The following is a 24,053-nucleotide window of genomic DNA, read 5'->3' on the forward strand; positions in this document are numbered from 1 at the left end:
CTCTCCCACGCTCAGCACAGAGAGCGCAAGGGAAAGCAGTCTCATGCCCTGCGCGCTTATCTCCCGGATAAAACAGCAAGGCACTTTTGTTTATTGAGTGCCAACAAATGGTGCTGTCTTGGCTGCGAGATCGGCCTCCAGATCCCTCTCCGGGCACAGCTGCTGGCAGGGAGCCCGCAGCTGCAGCCGCCTATTGCCACAGGAGCCTTTCAGCAGGGCTTATCCCCTCATCCCAGGGAGAAATTGCCCCACAGCATCCCACCATCCGCATCTGCCCCCGTGCAGAGGTGGCGTCGGATTTTGGGGGCATTGCAGGAATAGGGAGCATCACTCTCTTTCTCTGGGGTGTGCTGCAGAGCAATGCCAAATGGTGCCATTTGCTCCAGGATTTTACGGTGTTCCCACTCTCCACAGCTCGTTCATTCATCTGCCCTTCCAGCACTGGCAAACAGCTAAGGGAAATCTCTGGCCACATTAACCCGCTTTGCTGTTTTTTGGGGGCAGAAAGGTGAGATGGCTCCGTGCCGCCAGGCTGGAGGGTAAAGTGGACACTGAGGACACTGTCATCCTGCCGTGGGTGAAAATGAAACGGCCTGACCCTGTTTCAGGGTCAGGGAGAGTCACGGCTTCCCAGGCTCGCTGCCTCGCCAAGAGCCGCCGCCAGGTCCTTCAGGGCCATGTTATTTTGGGACCCCAAAAAGCTGATGGATCCATTTGTGACTGCCTCTGCCCTCCAGCCATCGTTGATGCACAGCAGTTGAGACAAAATAGCCTGTTTAAGCAGCAGGATTTTCTTTTCCCTGCCCGGGCTGCGACCAAATCATCTGTTGTAAGGGATTTTTGAGGGGGAGACACTGTGTTTTCTTGCTCCTCTCAATGCACCGGGATGAAAGCCTTGCCGGGATTGTCACTCAGCCTGCAGCGCATGAAGGATGTGCCAGGCCCCAGAAGCCAGTAACCTGCAGTTTTGGGAGGGAGCAGCTACAACCAGCACCACAACCCGAGCTTGTTCTCAGCTCTGGTCTTGGGGAGAAGCTAAGAATCACAAGGATTTCCTTTTTCTCCCACCTGGAGGGAAGAAAACCAAAAACATTTGTCCTGAGGCATTGCTGCTTCCAGAGGGAGTGAAATCCTCCAAGGACTAGGCTGAAGAAGCAGCAAGGCAAAGATTCATACCTAAGCTCGTGTCCTCCCCCAGCTATCCTGTTACCACCTCCCTTGGCCAGATGTCCTGTCCTACTTCTCACTGTAATCTAAAGCTTCTCTTCATCAGCCCAACAAAGCATAATTAGAAGCCGAACCACCCAGGTTCATCAGCCAGGTCCCTTCTTCATACACTGGGGAGAGATGGGCATCTCCATAGCGGCTGCAGCCACCCCCTGCATGAGCCCCACTCTCTCCTGGACACGCAGATTTGGTGCGTGATGCTAAACCTGGTGATGCTAAACACCTCCAGAAGACCAGGTCTGCTGTGGCAGAGACCTGGCAGAGCCAGCGTGGCTGGGATACATCTGGGGTTACTCAGATCACTGTGTATTGCCACCTCCTGTTCATACCCAAAGCTTTGAGCTCTTGGTGCTGCCTTGGAGCCATTCCACGGTTGGCCCTGCAGCACCCTGGCACCTTTTCTTATCAGGAAAAAAGGTCTTCTGCATTACCAAGGAGGAAGACTCAAAAATTTCTCAAGCTATTTGTGTTTTTATTAGAAATACCAAGGTTTACCCTTGCTGGTTCAAGCAGAGGGCTGACAGGGTGGTGAAAGCCTGGAAACTAACAGCAGCTTGAGCAACTAAAAGATGAGGAATATTAGCTTGCTGTTTTCCCAAGTCACTCACTAAATGTCTGCAGACAGCTTCCCTCGAGCTCTCACATCCCGTTAGCTAAATCAGACCTGCCCAACTTCTCTGTGACGTATGAGGCTGTCCCATATCCCCTGTGACCGACCTATATTCCCTGGTGGCCTCCTGCGACCCAGCACCTCATGGCCACACAGGGCCTGCCCCAAGATGTGGCTCCACCTGGTGATCCGGCACATGGGAGCAGTGACCCAGTGCGTGGGACTTAGTGTGCCCAGCCAGGAGATGCCCGGAGATAACTCCAGTGAAAACAAAGCAGAGCGGCTGTTTTCAAGCTTAACTTGCCCAGGGCAGAAATCCCGTCTCTCCCTTTGGGCAGTGCTGCCTGGTTTGTTATGGGTCACCACTGAAATTCTCAATCCCGGAGCGAAGCTCGGCCACGTGGCTCTGAGGAGGGGTCCAGGCAACAGCCGCCTCCGACCCATGCAAGCATGGTCTCCCCCTATCCACAGGGCAGCTTCAGCAGAAGCAAGACTTGCAACCGTCTTGCCTTTCTAGAGAAAGCAAGCAGAGATGTCTGAGCTGCCTCCTCTGCCTGCTTTGTTTCTCCACATACTCTGTTGCTGCTGTCTTATTCATCTCCTGCCTGAGAAAGGCAGCCCCAACGTCTCACTCCTTCCATGTAGGAATGCAGTCAGCTTTCCATATGTGTTTGCTTTTTAGAGGATCTTTTTCCCACCAATTTAACCAATTACTTTCTGAACACAACATTTATATTTTGGCCTCAAACATCTCACAGCAATGAGTCAGCATTAGAACTATGCAGTGGGAAAAAAAGTATCTCCTTTTGCTTATTTGCCGGTGATGTTGCATTATTTCATTTGGTGCCACCTAGTTGAGAAACAGTGGATGGCGACCATCTATTCACAGTCTTTATCCTTTCCCAGGAGGTGTAATACTCTGCTGTAAAAAGAATTAAAAATACTCTGTAGTACTCGTCTCTGAGCATCCTTCCTGCTCCCTGCACATTTTCCAGTTCCACTATCTCCTGTCTGGAAAAGACAAGAACTGCACTGGTGTTCAATGATCAAACCAAGCGGGAGGATCTTAGTCCCAGCCTCCTAAAGCAACCTTCTGCACGGGTTCAACCTACAGACCTACTGCGAGGCAGGAAGGGTAGAGGCTAAATTTTCCTTCGTCATGGTGCCTACCTGGTTTCTACATTTCCCAGTCACCGAGTTCCTTCAAGATAGCTGAGAACTGGAACAAGCATCAAACTCTCCCCCTGGATTTTCAAGCCATACAGATTTACAGAAAAATATTGCTTTAAGAACATACAGTTTACTTCTGTGGAGTTCAGGAAATGGACACACGCTTAATTGTAGCAAAGGTTGTTTTCTTCATTTTGACAACATACAACTGATACGCACGGTGGGCTCACTTCGAGGCAGCCCTGGGGTGGGGCTCTGATGCACCAGTGTCTGAAAACCAGCCCCACACCTTTCCCAGTGAAAGCTACTCTTGGCTTTAAAGGCTGAAAACATGCTGTGATCTTCCTTTTGGCGGAAAACAGTGAATGTAAGGACCATCAGATTTCCTTTCCCTTTTAAAAGCAACAGCAGCATGACACTGTTGAGTGTGGACACCGTAGGGTACCAAACAGCAGGAAGTCTTACCAGTTGGCAGGGTATCTTCTAAGGCTCCCTCAGTTTTGTATCAAGCTCGGCAGGTTCATGGCTGCACCGTCCAGTCCTCAGTGCACCACAGGTATCTCCTTTCCCTTATCAGAGCAATCCTATGGATGTGCTGAATTTTACAGTATTGTTGTCTGGCCACAGTAAACAGACAAACTGAACACAGCTCCCTCCCACCTCCATATTTCCTTCAGGTCTTTTATTAGGAATTATGCAGCATTTTACTGCCAGGACTGTGTAAACAGTTTAACCCCCTGTAGGATATAGTCAGGCTTTGCCTTGTGTTTTTTATAGAATTAATAAACTGATTTGAGCTTTGTCTGGGCTTTCATTTCTCAGCAATTTCTTTTATTAATCTTTGCAGGGACTGGAAGCATCTTACCTGAATCTGTCTCCTGGCAGCTAGAGGACTGTCGTGGTTAGCAGAACCTGGAAGTGGAGGGTGGTATGTGGGAAACACACTGTTCACCTCCCAGGGCCACTTGGTCATTCTGCTGGAGATCTGCAAGTTTATGAAGTAGAAAAGGATTTAATTATGAATTAAAGAGGTATAGATGTTACCATCAAAAAAGGAGGAGAAAAAATGTTCCCACTCCCGAACAATTTCTCCCTTTGTTTTTAAATTTTTTTGTAAGGAGGTTTTTCCTGGTTGAAATTTATTTGGGGGAATTTTGAATGCATCAGGATCGTGCACAGTAAAAACCACAAAATCTGCCAGATCAACGTAGGACATTGTAAGGTGCCTAATAGGCACCAGGAAAAGCCAGATAGCTGAAAAGGGAAAGAGACTACTCCAGTATGTGATGAATTCATGAAAGAAGCCAGAAAGGAAAGCAATCTTTTGATTCAAAAGATAAATGCCACGTTGGGATTTTTTTTGCTGCTTCAACCATCTACTGCAAATGTAATCAGCGTTTCCTGGCCATAGCAACTACAGGCTTAGAAGGAGTTACTGTGCCTCAAAGAGATTATTGATAAAGATAACACACCTGAAAATAACATGCGTTCTGTTGACTCTCATCCAGCTCAAATATTTGCTGCCAAGTCAGCTGAAGGAAAGAGCAGTCGGATGGTTGCTCTGATCTCCTGCCAGCACCTCCATATCCTCAGCTGGGTGCTTGCTTCGGTGTCACTGCAAGGAGAAAACCAGATGCCAGCGAGGTGGCCCAGGCCAGCAGCTGCCACTCGGCAGTGAAAGACTGGAGATAACAATACTTGTCTGGGGTAGTTACTTAACTTTCCTTAAGTTATCGGCCCAAATCCTGAAGAGCTGTTCTACTGATGATACTGTCTAGGGTTTGGTATCTCCTGTCACCTGGCCTGGTTGGAGCCCATACCTAGAGTAACCTGAACACCTAGGACTAACCTCCCTCTCTCCTAGCCCAATCTATCTGTTATCTGGAAGAGCTGTAGCTCTGCCAATGCCTGGGTGAGCCCTCCATAGAGTCCAGCCTCCCCAGCCCTTATTTTGGCATTGCCTAACTCAGCTGTTGCCTGGCCATCACAAATGGAAAGCTAAGTGCAGCCTAGCTTCACCCCGTTGTAGCTGCGGATGCTACCTCATGCTACCTGTAGACTTCCTTAGCCTAGTTTTGCCTAGCCAGAAGCCTCCTGCACATTTCCCAGAGGCCAGGCTAAGCCTGGGCACTGTCCCTTCTAGACTAGTCTTGCTGCTCCCTAGACCTGCTCCACCTGGGCCCTATTCGTACGCTCAGCTCGTCAAACCCATGCCCCGAATGTTCTGTTTCCCCTCTTCTTAGCCCCACCGCAGCAAAGCCAAGCTACAGGGACACCATTAACTGAGCTGCAGTCTGTCCTGCGCTTTGCAGCCAGCAGTATCCAAACAAGAGCTCTTCTCCCATTTCTGTGCAGCACGACCAAGCTCACCCGTGTCTTTCTGCCAGCAGATTTAAAGGGACCTGGCTCTGCCTAACACCTTGAGGCATTTATGGATTAGCAGACCACGCTGTGAAACAGCTAAGTGCTTATTTTATTCCCAGTGAGAGCAATATGCCCAAATGCAACTCTCCAGAACTGGAGGAAAGAACACATACCTCGTTGGTATACATCAAAATTACAGACAAGCGCATATGACACAGACTACCAGAGACAACGTACATTCGAAAGAGAACTGCTGACTCGAACCCAACATGAGACTTGAGGGGCAGCACGGCCTGAGAAATCAGATCGGAGGAAGTCCCTAGGCCCAAGGCGACAAATCAAGTCTGCAAGCCCTTGTCCAGGGCTCTGGACTGGACACTAATCACTCCGTGGCCTGAGATGTTAGAATGGCCTTAAAAAAAAAAAAAGGCAGAACGATTTTATGCCTCTCTTTCAATAGTAGTGATGGCAGGTCAGAAACACAGCATCAGGGAAACCACCGACGATTCTTCACAGGGGGAAGAATCACACCAGGATTTCTCAGACCTGCAGCTGCAGGTTGACTTTGGGTGTTGCAACATGGCACTTTTATACAGACTTCTATTTTTCAGACTGAGAACAGCCCTTTAAATATTGCTTAGAGAGTGGGATATGCCGAATCCAAACCTGTCCTGAGAGAGCTGAATTTACGTAGATGACAGTAGTCTTTCACAAAGCTTGCATGAAATTTCCCCTTGTCATTAGTGGGTCATTAGTTGAGGCCCATTATGAGATGGGGAACAGGAAGAGAAGGGCACCTCAGTACTCAATGACTGAGCAGTTAAAAAGCAATAAACACTTCCAGCCTTATACAAGATGTTCAGACTGCAAAACTGGGAGGTTAGCTCAGCACAGCTCATGCCGACCTCACAACAGTGCCTATTTCACAGCTGGTCAGACCAGTTTTTAAAATGCAAATTTAAGTCATGCTTTTCACCAAATTCCATGAGGGGTCACACCTTCACTACTACTCGGGCGTATTTCACTGGGAGGACGTGAGGAATATCCTTTTGAAACTGCAAGGGAAATTTTACTTTCACTTAAATTAGAGTCTCTCCCAGAACAGCAGGGTTATGGATTTTTACTTATTTGTAAAATAAAACTGGAACTCTGTCAAAGACCAGCAGTGTGTAGGTCTCATCTAAAAAGCCTGGCAGGTGCAGCAGCCTAGGGACAATGTGAAATTTTATTTGTTCCAAAATAGCTTTTAGAGCAAAACCAAAAAACAAGAACAATTTTGCTAGAAATTAGTTTCTTCTCTTTTCCCTACGAATACTTAGGTTTTGTTTTGGGCTTGAGGGAACTGGAAGAGATTTGGCAGAAAATAGAAAACATTTTCATGGGGAATACAGTTCACATTTTCATGTGAGCAAAACATATCATTAACAGAAACAGCTGAACAGTCCCCACCGCACCACAGGCCTTCATAACACGACTGCACCTCCACTTTCCCATCAACCACTGGAGCACAAACAGACCCAAATGCTCACACCCAGTGTTTCCAGCAGAACAGTTTCAGGAATAAGTTATAAATAAATATACGTAACATGAGTCTTAATTCATTAAAGGCTACTTTAGCCACTACTCAACTGACAGACACTTCAGTCTCTGAATTTCTCCATGTTTCTGAAATCTAAAGCTCAAGGTCAGGAAGGGGAAGTACAGAAAAGGCTCATAAATGCACTCTAAACTGCCTGGGATTGGCAGAATTGGCACGTGAGTATAGACCCAAGAGAGCTCAGTAGTCTGCTCACAAGTAAATCAACGTCCGGCTCCTCGGGAAGACACTGGCCCTTGAGGTGGGAGCAGCCCCAAGACATTGTCACTCCGGGTGCGCAGAGGGACCCCATACAAAACCCAGTTCTTTCTGCTGGGTGCTACACCATAGCTATTGCAGAGTCCTCAGTGCTGCTCTCCTGCTCCAAGCCCACCCGGCGGATGGACTCCCTGTATTTCTGCCGTCCCAGCTCAATGATGGTTTCAACCTCATCAGCGATGTCCTGGCGGCCACTCTCTTTCATGGCTGTAATCAACTTGCTCACACAGTCAGGATCCTCCAAGTTTTGCTGAGCCCATGAGAAAAGCATGTCCAGGATCTGCTTGTCAAGGTCCTCTCTGAAGAAAGGGGGAAGCACAGAAGTAACCAACACACTCTCCTGACTGGCCTTACCTGAGTCCTAGCCCATGACTGGAGCCCCAAAGAAGCCATCCAGACACACAAAGCACTCCGTGGGCCTGCCTTTTCCCCACCCATCATAGGAGTTGCAGTTCCTGCACTAAAATCTCTCTAGAAATTTTTTTTCCTAATGGAAATATCAAATTAAAGCATTCTGCTTTTGAATGTAAATTCCCCACAGGAACAGTAGTTTGGTCATAACAAGTCGCATTCTCTCCTACTGCTCTGGCTTTTTGGTCCGACTCTATGTCCCATGATGTACCACAAGCTCTTTTTGAATAAAGACGATATTCACAATTAATGCCATAGACCACTGCTCATTGTCAGAGATGGAGTCTGGCCAGGAATCCAGATCACAGAACAAAACAGGAATGCGACTCATCTGAACTGCCAAGCTCATCAGGTTTGTTATTTCCCAATTTTGTTTTTCAAACATAAAGCTTTGTTTTATAATGGCAAGAGAAAATAATCAGTTTTCCATTAAAAAAGGTAATGTTTTGAGAAGAACCATTAGTCAACCCGTCTTTTTTCAGTGAAACAATTCCAGTGGGAAAACTTTCAGCCAGCCAAGCATTAATTTATACTATTACACTGCAGATAGATAGACAGACAGACAGACAGATATAATGCATCACTGTTGATCACTGTGTCCTATCTTACCTGTTGTTGTATCCTATGCGCTCAATCTGCTGATAGGTCAAGCCCAGGTTCAGGCCGATGGTCTGCCAGTCGGCTCCCACGCGCCTGGCAATGCTCAGCAGGTTTGCCTGTGTCAGGTAGCCAGTCTCGGCGTTGCCCAGGTTCAAGGGAGGGAAGGAAAAGCCATTCAGGGGACCGGGGTTCTCACCCCAGCGGGGTTTTAATCGCTGTGTCACAGAGAAGAGAGAGAGAACATGCTAAACAAATTGGTTTTGTAGAGGACAGTGTCTGGCCATTCAGTCTTCACACTGAAATGTCCTTCCTCCTACGGGGGACGGAGGAAGACCTTGGGGCTAAAGAGTCAGGCTGTAAGAAGCAAGGAGCCCTCACACTGGCAATGACCAGCAATGCTCACTGCCTCTAAAAAATATCAGATCATAGTGTTCGCAGTCATAGCTCACACTGGAAATTTCCGTTCTTGTCTTTACAGAGCATTTTTCAATGACCCATCTCCCCAAAGCGTATTTGCCTCAGCGGTAAGAGAGCACTTAGTCTAGATTTGTACTTGAGGTTGCATGTTTCAGAAAGGGATGTGAGATCATGGTACACGATCGGAAGGGAAGCATTCAGACTAAAACAGTATTTATTGTTTTAAACTTCTCAAAAATCAATTAAATTCCATAAGCAAAAGTTGCATTTCTCACTGCAACATACAGCCTAGCCTTTAAAGGCCAGTGGCTCACACCAGAATACTTATACTCAACACCTGTATTGAAAGCCAGCCTAACTACCTCATCCTAGACATTTCTTTTTTCCCACTGAGTGAGCTGTGTGACTAAGAAATTTATAAACAGGACACTTCCCTTAATTACAGTGAGCTTCCTCCTGTCCTACATCCCTCATTCATTCAAAGGATCCACCCTCTCTGACCACCCATCCAACAAGCCTGCGCTTGACAGGCAAGACGAGCAGGAGAGATGGAGACCACTCCCAGCTATTCATGTTTCTCTTTTCAGAAGAGCTCACGGGTGGGAAACCTCCACCACGACACGGCTGGGCAGACATTTCTTGCAGTCATTCATTGCATCCGTTCTCATGGAGGAAGACAAAATCAGCTGAGCAGGAAGGCCGTGCTCTTACCCCATCTAGATTAATTTTTCTGTAGGAGACAAAACAACTCACAGGCAGTTTGATGGGCAGAGTAGCGAGCCAGAGGGAGTCTGGTCCTTTCCTCCTCCTGCTGGCATCTTTAGGGATGCTCTCGGGAACTGCCCCTCGGTAGAAAGAGACCTTTGCAAACAGAAAGCACGCAGTGAGGCTCAGATTCCAGCACAGTGGCCAAGTTTGCACTGTTTGCACCATACCTTTTCCGTCTGGGAAAGAATGAAGTCAGCGTTTCTCACCTATCCTCAGTCCATAAACATGGCCTCCCAATTAAGTGTAACTGGGAGGAGCACTGAGGTTCTGCCATAAAGGCTGGACTCACTGCCAACACCCCAAGAGTTAATGGCAGGAATGTAAGTCAGAGAGCTAAGTGATGAGTGGTCCTTCCAGACTACTCCTCTTGTTTATTCAGGGTCTAACCAGTGAAATGCAAAGCCAAGGGAAAGAGGGGAGGAAAAGATTCATGCCCGGTGCTCAGAGATTATTATGCTTGTAAAAGCAATGATGATGATGACGGAGGAAACAAAAAGTCAGTGTAACTGGTGGCTCACCTGGCCTTTTACAGCTTGGCCTTTCCTGTCTACAGGGGAGGTCACATAGATTTCCTTCATGTTCTTCAAGTGGGAGTAAAAAATAAACGAGAGGCGTCCATCCACGCAGTCGGGGCGATCTGTGCAGAGAAGCAAGAAACACACTTTTTGTGCAGAAAAGTGTGCAGCTTTTCAAGCCTGGCCAACAGCCCATCATCCACTAGCAGCCTCCATGCTACTACCTACTCCTTCTGCTCATGCCTGAAAGAACTGTAACCCCCTCTTCCTCGCTGGGTGACACGGGAAGGCAGAAAACACTGGCTGTGGAGAAAGCAGGTCGTACAGGTGAAAAAGGAGAATGGCCACAAGGTGGAGATCAAGTTCAAGAATGGAAGGCAAGGCAGGGCAAGACATTCAGATGGAGTCAAGTCCATCCTTGGCACTTCCCTCCCATCCTTGGTCCATTCCACTCTCGGAGGGTAGAATCAGCTGCAATAGCATCCTGTAATGCACAAAAAAAGGTCACCTATCTCTTCACCATTTCTGCAGTGGGTGCAGAAATAGGAATAGAGCTAAAGGGAAAAAAATATAATCAGGTACAACATTCATATATGTAATTATCTAGAAATTAAGTTAGAGTCCAGCCTAACTCAGGACAGAGGGATAGACTCTGGCCTCATGAACTCCACTGAAAGACCAGCGCACTCTACTATTCTTCATAGAGTTGCACTTAATTTACACCAATGAAACTGAGCTGTACGTTCAGGTTTTGCAGAAAATAGCTCAGTTTGCAGCTGTAACAGGTCCAGACACATTGGGGCATAAAACAAAATCTTCAGTTTTGCTCCTATTCCCTCTTTCCTTCTCTTCTAATGGCTCCATTAGGGGGGAATTCTTTGCTCTGGATTATTTCAGGAATACCTTCTCCAAAAAAAATCTTTATATGTGTTCTCTCAGAAATGGGCAACATTAATTAGATCACCATGGGCATGCCAGTGTGGTGTCTAAGATGCCAGGAAAAGGGCACAGCTGGCTGCAGAAGCAGATCAGTCATAAACTAAACGCACTTGGCTATTGCCCTCTGCAGGCCACAACAGCATGAGAGGAAACGAAAGCCTGCAAACAGCACTTTCATAGGGAAAAGTAGACACAGAAGTTGGGTGAGCAGAGAATGTGACAAGTTCAATGTCCATGGGCTGGCTGCTGTGAGTAGTGGGCGAGCTGGAGACAGAGAGGAATGCTGTGGAGGATTACAGCCCCCAGCAGAAACATGCCTAGGGCTAGAGAAGCACAAGAGGTAGGAGCAGAAAGGAGCCCAGTACTACCATACCCATATCGATGCTGATGCCTCGCTCAAAGGCTGCAAAAAATTGCTCTCCCTCAAACATCTCCACCATGTCGGATGGCTCAGGTCCTCGATAGCGGTCCTGCAGCTTCTTCAGCACTGGGTCAACCTGACAAGGATGACAACACAGGACCCCGTGTTTGGTCTGAAGCACATCTGTCCCCTGGCCCGTGTCCCTACGCCCATGATGTTCCTCTCACTCACCTTCAACAGGGAAAGTCCATTTTACATGGAAAGGATATAAATAAATGAACAAACACCCACCCTCTCCTATCCCAGGTACATTCACTACAGACAAGGAAATGATGCTCTGAATTTTGTGGCTTCCTTATTTCTCTCCTCAGGTAAAAAGCAGAAAAGCCTATGTGGACTAACAAAGATAGGCCATCCCAAAGCTGCCATTAAAAAAGCATTTTCAGCAATGTCTCTATCCTTTTAACAGGTCAGTAACCTTCAAAGACAGGGAGGCATTTACTTGCTACCTTACCCCTCCTCACAGTATGCCATTAAAAGACATTTTCTCTGCAAAAAGCCACATGCTACAATAGCACACAGCTGAGGACACCAGAAAGCTCATTTTGGCTTTGCAGCCTGTGATCACACTGTCAGACCTGGGGTCTCAGAGGCAGTGCAAGGGTCAGCCTAGAGCTGAGGTGTCTATTTTTCTTTCTGTTTGTAACAGTAAGTCTTCTCTCTGACCCCAACACCATCCCTGGCAGTAACACAGACGCCCCCAAGCCCCAATCTCACTATGAGTGCCATTGCTGCCTCCTCCGGAAAGAATTTTAGCCCAGAACGCAAGATATAAAAAATCCTTACAGATGTTTATGCGCACAGGTCATTTCAATGCAGGAGAACACATGAACAAAAAAAGGAGCAACCAGAGGATTATGCAGAGAGTTGGATACACAGCCCAGTTCTGGCAGTCTGATAAAATAACCCTCACCTCACCGAGCTGCACTGTCTGTCAAGGTACACGCTCTACAAACACAGATGCACACTTACTTTGCTAACATCTGAAGCAACACTGCTGAGGGCAGAGGCGGCAGAAGAGAATGTGTGAGTGCTTCCCATCTCCTTCCGTACAAAGTCAGCCAGATTAGCTCAAACTAATAGCATAAACTAACCTGATGTTGCACCGAAGCAGATTAAGGAGGGCTCATCTATTCTGTTCCACTGCTTGAACTGTAAACGGCAAGGAACATCGGGAAGAGTACCACTTCTAACCACTCCAGCTGAAACCAAAGCAGTGCTTCTGCCCACGCTACTAGCCCATGTCAGATAAGTGATGTGTTAACTTTAATATCTTTCACTGAAGTTTAAGCCAACATGTTTTGCCTTATGTTTGCTGGACGCTAACCGCACGCACATGGCCAGTTACTGGGGCTCAGCTGATTTTAGCAGCCCAGTCCTCAAGGTTCACAGGGGAGGAAATCACTGCATGGCATCCACCACCGCATAGAATGAGTTTTCCTTCTTCCCCCAGCTCCCAGTGAGCCGGTATCACGCTACCAACACAGTGTGGTGACAGCATTCCCCAGCCATGACCCCGGGGCAGTGAACAGGACCATTTGGTGCACTGCTGCCATTACGTCCTACAAAGGGAGGCCCAGGAAGCTCAGGAGCAAGGCAATGCAACCCAGATCAGACCTTGTGCTTGGGGACACACTGTAGCAGGACTTGCTCGGGGTCCTTCTTCCTCTGCAGAGCAATGAAGTTCACTTGGTACATACGCAGCCGCTCATAGACTTTCTTGGCAAGGCCTCCAATGTAGGTCTTGGTGGTGTACCACAGCCAGTACCTGGCAGACAAGGAATTAAGAACAAGGAGGGATCCTGCCTAGGAAGAGAAGCCAGTGTTACACCCAGGAGACTGTAAAAAATGATGGGTGGAGACAAAGTGCTAAGCTGGGCCTGACTTGCAAAGGGAAAAGGGAACAGGTAGGATTAACGGCATGACCCCTGGTCAGAGTCTGGGAAAAGCAAGGCAGAGGAATATCCCATCTTTTTCTCAGGACTAATCCTGCACTTACCAGGAGAAGTGGGTGACTTCAAACACTGCATAAAGATGGGTGAATTCCAGGACCACCTGACTGGTAATGTCATCCCAGGTTTGGCCCTCCAGGTCGCCATGGAGAAGATGCAGCCGTGACCGATCCAAATTTAGCCCTAAAGACAATAATGACCAAGAGATGCCGTATGCAGCAGAAGCCTTTATTCACGGCTTTACAAACCCAGCCACGGTTCTGGATGATTCACTTTTTAAAAGCACCAAATTAAGGCTCATGGCTTCTCTTCAGCATCCAGGACTGAACTTTGGTCAAAGAAGAGCAGCAATAAAAGGATGAGGCTACCCCAGTGCTTCCAGGATATTCTGGCAGAATATGGAGACTTAAACTGATAGTGTGCTGATTTCCACCAACAGATTCATTAGACAATTCCCATCACCAATATCTAGGGTTATTAATTAAGTTCTATCTCTTTCTAAACGTACATCCCACAGACTTTTCAATCCTGATGCCCTTCAGACATACAAATACGAGGTAGTGTTACAATGAAGGCCAAGCCGCATCCAAAAAGATTTTACTTCTTCACAAGAAAGCCAGGAAAGGTCAAAGAAAATAGGAATTAGGAGACACAGGGTACTCAGCATGCAAACAGAGGAATCCCTGGCAAGGCTAAGGTTGTTTATAGCAGTATTCAGAGTGGGAGATGGCTTAGTGTATGATCGTACACTTTTAACTGCAGTGGCTCAGCACCTGATTCATGAGCAAGGAAGTAAGAGAGAAGGCAGACCCCTGGAGGCAGCATCTTCACTACCTGCTTCAAGCTATCGCCAATCATGAATCAAAGCCCTTTTACAAAGCACCTCCTCAGCTGGCAGGAGTGCCTCTCCAACCTGTCATACCAAACCCAGCAGTCTAAATACACATGCAGTTTGGCAGAGAAATCCATTTGCCAAGGCCGTTCTCCCAGCTTGTGCTGCTGGTCTGTGAAGCCCAGCGCTGGTCTGCTGGACCTAAACTACCTTCAGCTCCCACCACCCTGCACCACCACTCACTCAGCAGACACCTTGCTGTTCCTGCAGGAAAAGCAGCAAGCTTTATTATTAACAGGAGAGGCAAACAAAATGCCCAGCTTGCCATTCGTGGTTTTCCACATACGGCGTTTCTCTTTGTCAATTTTGGGAACAAACTGACCTGTGACACCGGGCGGGAGGGGCAGCTGAATTCTCACTGGCCTGAGAAAATCCACCAGGGAGTCCTGGCAGAGGCAGAGCAGGGGACTGGCTCTGCACCCTGCATCGGCCGTGATTTCCTCTATCTCTTCTGCAGAGACTGGCAGCACCTGGACGTGGAAGACGGCATGGTGAGCGGAGCAGTCAGGCACCCGAATTCCCACATCGCTCACTCAGTTCGCCCCAGCACCCAGCAAGCAAATGCTGCTCTTGGCTCAGAACCCGATGAGAAATGGAAGCAGGGTGAACTTTGGCTGAAGTCTGCTCTAATACTGGTGTCAACCTGGCAAGCTGGGACAGACCAAGGTATTACAATAGCATTTAGCAATGCTAAATTGATGATTGTAATGATCTAGCAACTCTACAGAACAATTAATTTTTGATCCACATAAATAATCCCCCCCACCAATTTCACTCACTGAGCTGTTCTGCCAGGCTCGGTATGTTTTACAAGGGAACAAGAGGCAAAATCTCCTTGTGTTCTCTTCACAGCAGCTACCTGCTGCTCTGCCGGAGGCAGCATTGGCTGAGCTGCGAGGAGACCCCTTTCCCATGCAGGGCAGCTTGGAGCACAGCCCATTTTGCAGGCAGGGAAGAAGACAGAAGGTGATCTGAGATGGGTCAGCCCTTGAAGCATCCATGTCAGACATGAATTACCCTAAGGGCGGACATCTCACCTTTGGCTCCCCTACCTGGCATGGGACAACAGCTGCACTGGGGCTTACCAAAGCTTGTTTTTTAAAGCGTGCCTACCTGCAGCTTGACACTGCGCGTCTCCTCAGTGACTCCGGGAGGAAAGGTGACTTTGATGTTTGGATCCACACTGGAAAAGAGCAATGTCCCCTCTGTTGGCACTTTGCATTCATTTTGCACAAGTCGAGACACAACGAGGAACCAAGAGAAGTGAAGGACACTACAGTGAGCCACATGCTTCTGTAACAGAAGACAGGGAAGAAGATAAAACATATAGGCATATAACGTAATACAATAAAGGCAGGAAAATAAGTGCCAGTAACAGCCGAGCAGATGAAAGCACTAGAACAGGGATGAAGCATGGCAGGCAGCAACTCATCACCTTCAGGAGACAGACCTCCATGAGAGAGGAAACCTGGAGCTGAAATCCGCTACATTTTACAGCAGCTGGTCAAAACACAGCTCATGAGATGTTTCAAATGGGCTCACTCTCGGCTGGGCAAAACCAAAGAGGAAAACAGGAACGACGTGTGTCACTGGTCACTCCAATCTGCTCACCTTTGATTTTCTCTTCTGCTCCACTCTTGTTCTCAGATCACTCCAGCTGTGTCCACTGAAGGTCCGAACTACCACCTCACGCTGGTGAAGGGCTTGAGGGGAGGCGTATGGCATCCAGATCTGCACCTCCTGGCAAAAAAGCATTCCCGTGGGACACCAATAGAAAGGATAAAACCAAGCCTAGCTCTGCTGTCTTGCTTCCTGGGCAGACAAGAAGGGGGAGGGCGAAGAGCGGCCCATATGCAGGGAGTGGAGGAGGAGATAGGAACCTGCTCTGTCCTGCAGCCTGCAGGGAGGTGACAGGAGATGCCAGGTCCGCTAGGTAGTGTGACGGCAGGAAAAGTTTAGCAGCTTGTGGGCAGAAAGGGCAAAGCAACTTTTGCACTGAGTTGCTGTCAGCCAGGATGGGGCTGGTGGTGTAAGTACTCACCAGCTGGAATGAAAACCACACAATCAGACTTTTAGGGAAGGATGCAAACCATTCTCCTTGCAGACTAAGGCCAAATGCTGGAACAGCACTTGCCCTCTGGCACAGGAGGAGGGTTGTGAGTGAGGAAGGTTTAGGCCAGCTCAAGCAGGAGCAGTGGGGAAGGCAAAGGAGCCAGACCAGCACAGTGCCAGAGAAGCTGGCTGTGTCCTTTCTGAGTCTTTGCAGCAGGGCTTCTTTGGAAGTCCTGCAGCTACTTAAAAGCAGCAGTGATAGGGGTAGCTGTCTCAGAAGTCCCAAAAGATTCTCTCAGAAGACTCTGCCGAGCTACTGCAGAGGCAGATTGATCAGGAGGTGGCGTGGATGTGTCCTCACCTGCTGGAATTTCACCCCATGAGGCTGCAGCTCCAGGACTCTACTTAGCAGGACATCATGGTGTCTCAGCTTTACCCACTGAGGGTCCGGCGCGAGGGTTCGGAAGTAGATCTGCAGAGGGTCAGAGGCAGCCCCAGGTGGAAAGTAGAAATGGATGCCACAGGCCAGGACCACTTTGCAGCCTTCAGAGGTGACAGTAAAGCTTCCAGAAGAAATGCATGAATGTATGACACCGTGCAATGATTTCAGCCCTCCAAAAATCAACAGAAGAATCTCCTACTTGTGTTTGACTGGCCTACTGAGGCCATAAGCTCCTATACACATGTGTAATACCCACCATCCACCAATCTTGTCTTGGACCTTGTTACACCACTGAAATATAAGTTCTTAATAACAGAGGCTTACCTGTCCTCTCCTGATGCAAGGAAGAGTCTTCGTAGCCCTCTGGCACTGGATTCATCTGCGGCAAGGTTTGGGTAGGAGGAGGAGACAGAGGTTACTTAAATCAGGGTAGACAAGAAAGGCTGAACTTGCATTTCAGTTTTGGCTTAATCCTAATCCGACAGAAGTCGCTAACGGAACCCTGCTCACACTGCAGCAGGCTTCAGATCAAGCAGCAGCAGGAGGACGGGAAGAGGCCTAGGGGTCCCAAGATGCACTGGAAATGCTGACTCTCCCCCAGGAAAACTCAGCAGCAGGGAAAATTAGAAAATATTTCAGTCTGCCACCCCTGCAGCTCTCAGGGCCATGTTTGATTGCCTGGGGCCCCCCCTGCAATCAGCACTTGCTCTTGTGAACGTAAGCACCATTGGGAAACCCTGCTCAGATTCCTGCTCATTCATCACCTTCATCTTGGACAAAGAGCTGCTCCTCTGCAGCCTGTGAGCCACAGGAAAGCAGGAGGTAAGTGCACAGCAGAATGACATCTTATTGCTCTCTGTGCTTCTAGCATGAGCCACCACAGCCTTAGGGCCATGCAGCAAGTCCAAGAACTGGTGCTCACCTCTGCTAAAAAGGCTGGGCCCCTTTAAGGATCTCTCCTGATCCGTTTCCTGTGAATCCCATTTTCACTTCCACTGTAAAACCTTTCCTAGCAAGCCCAATTCCGGGGACCACCGAGCCCTTCAGACCGGGCTTGGCCTCGTAAAAACAGAACGAGTACTGTCTGTATCCTTACAACCTAATAATTATTCCAGACAAATAAATACTGATCTGATTCCCCCCCTGCTTGTCTTCTCTAATCCAAACCCATCCACGCCACGCTGGGCTGAGTGAGGGAACAGCTGGGCAGAACCCACAGCAGCAGAAGCCTTGCAATTACCAGCCTGCGGGGATGGCTCAGTTTCTCCTAAGGGATTGCCTCGGAGGCGCACGAATGGTGAGGTCTGGATCTCGGGGGGGACGGCACGGAGACAATTGTTCTGCAGATCAAGTCTGGACAAGTTGGGCAGGCTGGCAAGCGAGGCAGGGACCGTCACCAGGAGATTGCTGTGGAGATGCAGCTGCTGCAGAGACTTCAAATTGGCTGCAGGTTAGAACAAGCGACCCCCCATCCATGCTGTTAATTGCATCGCATATCAGCTCGAACCCCCCCGCTGCTCTCCTCATTACATGTACACACACACAATCAGGGAAAAGCACAAGAGCCCAACATCTCTTTAGGTCACAAAATAAAGGGGTCCAGGGAGTTAGCTGAGAGGCAACGCAGCCTCCTCTGTCCTCTGCTTTTCAGCACCCAGCGACAAGTATGGATGTAGGATGCTTCCATAATAGCATCAATGACAACCCCAGGCACAAGGTAATACAGGACCCAAGAGCCGGGAAGCTGGGCAGCAGAAGTCAGAGCCTGGTTCCGTGGAATGGTCCGCACCGGACAGTGCGATTTCAAGCCCCGATTTGCATCCCATTAAACCCCAGCTCTTCCGTTTCCAGTCCTGGGTGCTACCCAAAACCAGCCAGGCCAGATCCTTGGCTATTGTAAATTGTATTGAAATCTTAGCAGTCTTGCTGATCCACAGAAGCAGAAAACGTGGTCCAGAGTCGTTAACACTCAAAGGGACTGACTGAACCAAGCATGTTTCTTCTGGATATCACTTCCATTTGGCTCTAATGTAACAGATGGTTTGTGCTAACAACTCTGGGGACAGAGACCAAGGGCCTCAGGGGTCTGAGGAGTCTACAGACTGTACCAAAAGCTCAGCAAGCTCATGTCCTTCTTTTCCCCTAGAAAATACTTACCTAAGGAGTCTGGGATGCTCAACAAGCGATTCCCAGAGAGATCCATCTCTGTACAGTTGTGCAGATTCCCAACTTCTTCAGGGAGGAATTCCAAAGCATTTTCCGAGAGATCCAGGTCCTGCAGCACTGCCAGTTCCCCAATGCTCCGAGGTAAGTCCTTCAGCTGATTTTTCATAGCAGAGAAGAAAGTCAGCTTGCTCAGCGAGCCGAAGTCCTCAGGGAGTGCCACCAGGCTGTTGTGGCTCACCAGGAGCGCACGGAGGCTGGGGAGGTGGAGGATGCAGCTGGGCAAGGTGGAGAGGCTGTTGAAGCTGAGATCCAGGTGGGTGAGACACCTCAGGTTCCCAACGTCTGGTGGCAAGCTTGTCAGGGAGCCATGCTGACACGAGCCAAATTCATCCCTGGCGTGGCCACCTGGGTGCGGAGGGAAGTGGAGGAAGAGGTCAATATGCTACAGGGATACCTCACCAGCCTCACGTGAGACTCCTTAGCATAGAGACCCAGAAGATAGGGAGTTACTGATCACAATGAGCAGCACTGATTACAAAGTACTCATAAAGAAGTCAGTTTTCTGGTCCTTGCCTCAGTTTCCTGGTCAGTGAAAGGGATATAATGGTGAAGACCTGTTATGAAATCAAGAGATGCCACAGTGAACCAGTAGAGCTCTGCTAAACGCAGCTGGAGTCGAAGCTCAGAAAGAGCCAGGCCACTCCACACACCTACCACCCTTCAGCAGGGTGGCCCATACCCCTCCAAGCCTCCCACTCTCCTTTCCCACCTCTCCTCCACCAGCACCAGTGGCCAACACACAACACTTTATGGATAAGGAGACACTCCATTCTCCAGGCTTTGCCCACGCTGTTGAGGGACAAACAGCCCTGAGGACTGAGATCTGCCCTTGCAAGACTGGAAAGCAGACATGAGGAAAGCAGTGAAAATGTGGAAAAAAAAGCAGGTAATTCAGTGTTGTGTAGGCCAGACAGTGCAGAGGGGGAAGGACACAAGTCCCTCACTCAAACTGGAGAAGGGCTGCACCCATGGAAAATAAGTCAAGCAAACAAAAGGAAGCTTCCAAAACTCTCCACTTCTTCATCGTTTCCTACTCTCCCTCCACCGTTGTCTATGTGTATACATATACAGCAGAGGGCACCAAACATTTTTTATGCTGCATAATGGTAAAAAATGAGAACAATCAAACTAATGACACATTGCACTTCGTACATAAGAAAATCTTAGCAAACGATTTTACTGCACTTCAGGGTGCTCAGGGTGTGTGTACATCTTGCAAAACAAGCCTGATAAAAGGTATTGCCATTATTCTCGCCTTACTAAAGGGGGAAAAGACAAATGAAATTATTCATGTGAGAAATCTGTGGCAGATATAGAAACGAACCTCAATCTTTTCAGTTGTCAGCTAGAACCCTGAATTCTGGCCACAAACTCCTCCTTTTTTCTCTCATTTCTTTTTAAAATTCCACCTCCCAAAGAACAAATGATTCAGTCTGGTACAGAAATTATACCATTTATATTGAGATCCTCCTACAATAAAGAGATGAGAAAGTCAAAGAATGATCTAATATTTATGGGTCTAACAGTTTTTACAGCTTGCCAAATTACATGTACACCTTGAGTCATACTTGTGATAAAATGTTGAGCAGCCTCTTCTGGTCTGTCTTGAACTCTGCTAAACCTATGCTCACTGACACTAAGCAAGGATTAAGCTAGGATTGATTCAGATGGAAATGCAGCAAAGACAGCTCGTTATACTCCCAAAAATGAAAGAGGGGCTGAACATATACCAAAAAATCCAACACCTTTCAATCCCCCTCTCCTTGCATAACTGTGCAAAAAATGCTCTTCTTCTAGAGGATGGCTAAAGAAAATGTTGCAGCATCAACCCAACCAGACTCCAAAAACCGGTCCCCAGGCAGCTGTAGAAACAAAGGAAGGAAATAAGAGTCTAGAAGCCATATCTTGTTGAAATCTGCATGCAGCTCTGAGCAAGGCTAAGAGCCAAAGCTGTAGTAAGGGGCACTAGAACAAAACAATTCCAAGGGCAGTTCGTCCTGCAGATGTGGAAGGAAGGATAAAAAAAAAAAGCTGAGCCTAGAAAAGTTGGATGGTGATGGGCCCAGCTATTTACCTTTGAGCACCAGCGATTTCAGGTGCTTCAGATGAGGAAGGATGCCCAGCGTGGTGCCAAGGAGGCGATCGTTGCTGCTGAGCCGGAGGAACTCCACCTGGACCACCTCTCCCCGTCGCCCCTCGAACAGCTGGAGGAACCGGCGGCAGCCGTCAGGATAAACATCCAGGTTCAGCCTGTTGTCTGCAAGGCAGGAGCCAGCTAGCGCAGGAGCCCCCGAAGTCCCCTCCCCGCACTCGTCCCCAGGCCCCAGCAGCTCTGCCATCTTCTGCGTCTCGTCCACGAGGTCTGGACATGCTCTGACTTGCCAGGCAGGCAGGCACCGGCGGCACCACGAGGCAGCCGGGATGAGGAGGAGGAGGAAAGATGGCTCTGAAAGAGAACACAAGTGCACGATGAAGGCCTCCTGCCCCAGCCCAGAGCATCTGGAAACAGCTTATAATCACAGCAAGAGGGCAGGAGGGATTACACATGTGTTACTGAAAGCTTTGTGGGCATAGAGCACAGAAATGCAGGGTGACGGATGCCATGGAGGCTTCTGCCCCTAGGGAAAACCTCTGAGGGAATGGAGCAATTATCCACCATCAGAATAAATAGCAATATTAACTTTAAAAAATATAAAGGTAAATGCCTATGCCTTAGGCAGATTTCAAAGTGCTTTAGCGGGAAGCTTTACAAGGGGAGGGGGAAGCCGGGGCAGGGAGAGCTGAGCCAGGAGCAGAGCCCAAAGGCTGCTCGCAGGCTGCAACGGGTCCTCGTTGAACCCGGTTGTGAAACCGGGTGCCAACGGCATAAAAGCGAGCGTAGATGAAAACGGTCAAAGGGCAGCAGAGCAAACGTGGCAGAGCCAGGGCAGGGGTTAGAAAAGGCACGTCCGTGGCACAGGAGCACTGGACTGCGCAGTGGGACTGGGGCTCTTGCAGATTTGCCTCCACAGGGATGCTCTAACACAGCAAACCAGGCACGAAGCCATGGCCGGCTAGTTACCAGCTAGTCCTTGTTTCCTCCCCTCACAGCACCCTCGACGGATAAAGAGAAAGGGGAAAAGTAGCTACCACATAGTGCATGCTAAGAAGGATTTAAACCTAAAGGAGCAGAGCTACGAAATTTGAACAAATTAATTATTCCTCTGCCTTCTTAGTGTGAAGAAGCCTTCATCTACCTAGGACTTTCAAAATCAGCCACTATCATCATAGCACACTGCTAGTGCAAAGATGAGCAGAGGCACCACACTTGCTTTTATATCAGTAGTCACATACTTCCAAGTCCCCCGTTTCCTGCTCTTTCCACTTCCTTTATCTTTTGCAACTCCTCCTGAGCTTGGCAATTAGACTAGCTTATGGTGTGAATATCAGGAGTTCTTTTTAAACTCTGCCATGGATCAAAGAGCCGAATACAAGTTCCTTTTGAGTGAGTGATGCAGAACTACAAAAAAACCTGTAACGGCTTTAACGTCCAAGGCCAGCAGAAGCAAGCTAATGTCCCTGCAACACCCCAAGAAGCAGTGCTTTTTACTGTTAAGCTGTGGGACATGGCAGCACTGATGTTCCCAAGGCACCGTCTGGGAGGAGGTGTCACACCTGGCTCCCTGAAAGAGCAGAAACCTTACGGACACATAAGGACAGGAAGAATAGGTAAATGGAAACTACTGCTTTAGTAAAAAGGTAAGCATTTTTTACAAAAAGGCTGTATGCAACACATACACAGCTCTCTTACAGATATGTGTAAGCAAAAAGCCCGTCTGCTACAGCTTTGTAAAGCTATTGCTGGTGAAGGAACCAGCAGGCAGCTCTGAACTGGCCGGGCTGGAGAGGCTCGGAGACCACAAACGCAGCCTCAGGCGTGTGCGCAGGACACGGGCAGGCACCCGTGTGCACAGGCACCCGTGTGCACACACACACCCGCCCCGGGCTGTCCTCACCGGCCCTGCCGCCAGCGCCGGCAGCCCCAGGCCCCCACTCCCCCACAGGGCCCCAGAGCCGAGGCTCAGCCCCCAGGACCCCCCCCGCAGGACCTACAGCCGAGCAGCCAGGCCACACGCACTGTGCCCCGCTGAGCGCGGCCAGGCTTGTCTCACCCCCTCCGCACCCGGTCCCCGGCACACAAAACCTGGGTCCCGAAAGCCCGGCCGTGCTCGGTTTGGCTCGGCTCAGCCCGGCAGAGCTTCGCTCAACTCAGGCACTTCCTGCAAAGTTTGCAGGCGAGCTGCGCTGCCGGGGCGGGACGAGCCGGAGGCGGTGCCAGATGCGGGACAAGGGCCGGGCGGCTCTGGGGAACCAGGCCCAGGGATCCCGCTGTCATGAAAATGTCACAAAATGACCTTTTCCTAACACCGCCACGGCCTCGGCACCCCAGCCGGTCCCGGCGCGGCTCCTCTGGGCTCAAACACGGGCTCAGCCTGCAGGGAACGGGAGGCACGGGCAGCTCCCGGTGTGGTGCTCATTTGTTGCAAATTCAGGGAGAGAAACGTTAGCGGGAGCTGGGGCCGCAAGCCCGGAAGGGCACCGGGCTGGGTGCTGCAGAGCCAGCCCTCGGCCGCCCTGTGCGCTCCGGGAGGGCGCCTGCCTTCAGCTAGGGGTCTCGCAGCGAGGGACGCCATTTGGTCCAACACCGCATCCCGGCGAGGCCCCGCAGCATTTGTGCTGCTCTCCATTTCGCCCCGAGGGGCAAAGCCGGGTTTTTGTGTCACGGGGAGTTTCCAGCTGGTGCCTCGATGCTGCGACATGGCGGTGCTGCTGCGTGAGTGCCGAGGGGAAGAGCCCCTCGCTCAAAGCTGAACACAAGCGGCACAGTGCCCTGAAGGAAATTTCTCCTCCCACGCGGAGTAAACGCTAACCGCTGACTGCTTCTCTGAAGCGCTTCCTCAGTTATAAAACTGGCAGCCTGGTTGTTTCCTGGCAGCACCAGAGTTACCAGAGAAGTGGAGTGCTCTCACCTGCACAGGGCGTTTCCGGGGAGTCCCCAGGGCGGCAAGGCAGGGATAGCCAAAGCCTCCTCACAGCCCTGCTGCCGCAGCGCTTCGGGTTTATTTGGGTTCGGTGGGTTTTGGCACAATGTTAACTTTTCACTTTTATTCATTTTCCTAATCCAGGAAGAAATCCAGCGAACCACGCGCGGG

General features: G+C 49.4%; 1 protein-coding gene across 7 annotated transcripts; it reads right to left on the reverse strand.

Annotated features, from left to right (window-relative positions):
* Nucleotides 1-1,615: 1,615 nt before the first annotated feature.
* Nucleotides 1,616-23,991, reverse strand: PIDD1 (p53-induced death domain protein 1). Of its 7 annotated transcripts, XR_012675699.1 has the most exons (18): nucleotides 23,013-23,137; nucleotides 20,936-21,307; nucleotides 18,793-19,206; nucleotides 17,876-18,079; nucleotides 16,960-17,014; nucleotides 16,555-16,756; nucleotides 15,753-15,881; nucleotides 15,255-15,434; nucleotides 14,464-14,611; nucleotides 13,297-13,432; nucleotides 12,915-13,065; nucleotides 11,250-11,373; nucleotides 9,941-10,059; nucleotides 9,408-9,515; nucleotides 8,247-8,452; nucleotides 7,165-7,525; nucleotides 4,480-4,622; nucleotides 1,616-3,992 (listed from the first exon to the last, which is right to left on the reverse strand). XR_012675699.1 is itself a non-coding variant. In XM_075162951.1 (16 exons), exons 2-16 carry the CDS (start codon nucleotides 21,198-21,200, stop codon nucleotides 7,288-7,290), a joined length of 2,679 nt encoding a protein of 892 aa, XP_075019052.1. In that variant the 5' UTR covers nucleotides 21,201-21,307; nucleotides 23,871-23,991; the 3' UTR covers nucleotides 5,463-7,287. The 7 variants fall into 7 exon arrangements, 5 of the variants coding, with proteins under 5 accessions (XP_075019052.1, XP_075019049.1, XP_075019050.1 ...); XR_012675700.1 differs by lacking the exon at nucleotides 4,480-4,622 and having other exon boundaries at nucleotides 1,618-3,992; XM_075162951.1 differs by lacking the exons at nucleotides 1,616-3,992; nucleotides 4,480-4,622; nucleotides 23,013-23,137 and adding an exon at nucleotides 23,871-23,991 and having other exon boundaries at nucleotides 5,463-7,525.
* Between the last annotated feature and the right edge of the window lie 62 nt (nucleotides 23,992-24,053).

The sequence above is a fragment of the Calonectris borealis genome, chromosome 14 (assembly GCF_964195595.1).
Source record: "Calonectris borealis chromosome 14, bCalBor7.hap1.2, whole genome shotgun sequence".
Lineage (NCBI taxonomy): Eukaryota > Metazoa > Chordata > Aves > Procellariiformes > Procellariidae > Calonectris > Calonectris borealis.

Bases quoted from the DNA above. Each gene is read 5' to 3' on its own strand.
- PIDD1 (XM_075162951.1), bottom strand. From the start codon at position 21,200: ATGGCAGAGCTGCTGGGGCCTGGGGACGAGTGCGGGGAGGGGACTTCG. The intron at 15,435-15,752 runs GTGAGCAGATTG...CTTCTGTTACAG, and splicing joins AGCAGAAGAGAAAATCAAAG to AAGCATGTGGCTCACTGTAG. The intron at 9,516-9,940 runs GTGAGCCACCAG...CTGTTTGCAAAG, and splicing joins GCCAAGCTGTAAAAGGCCAG to GTCTCTTTCTACCGAGGGGC.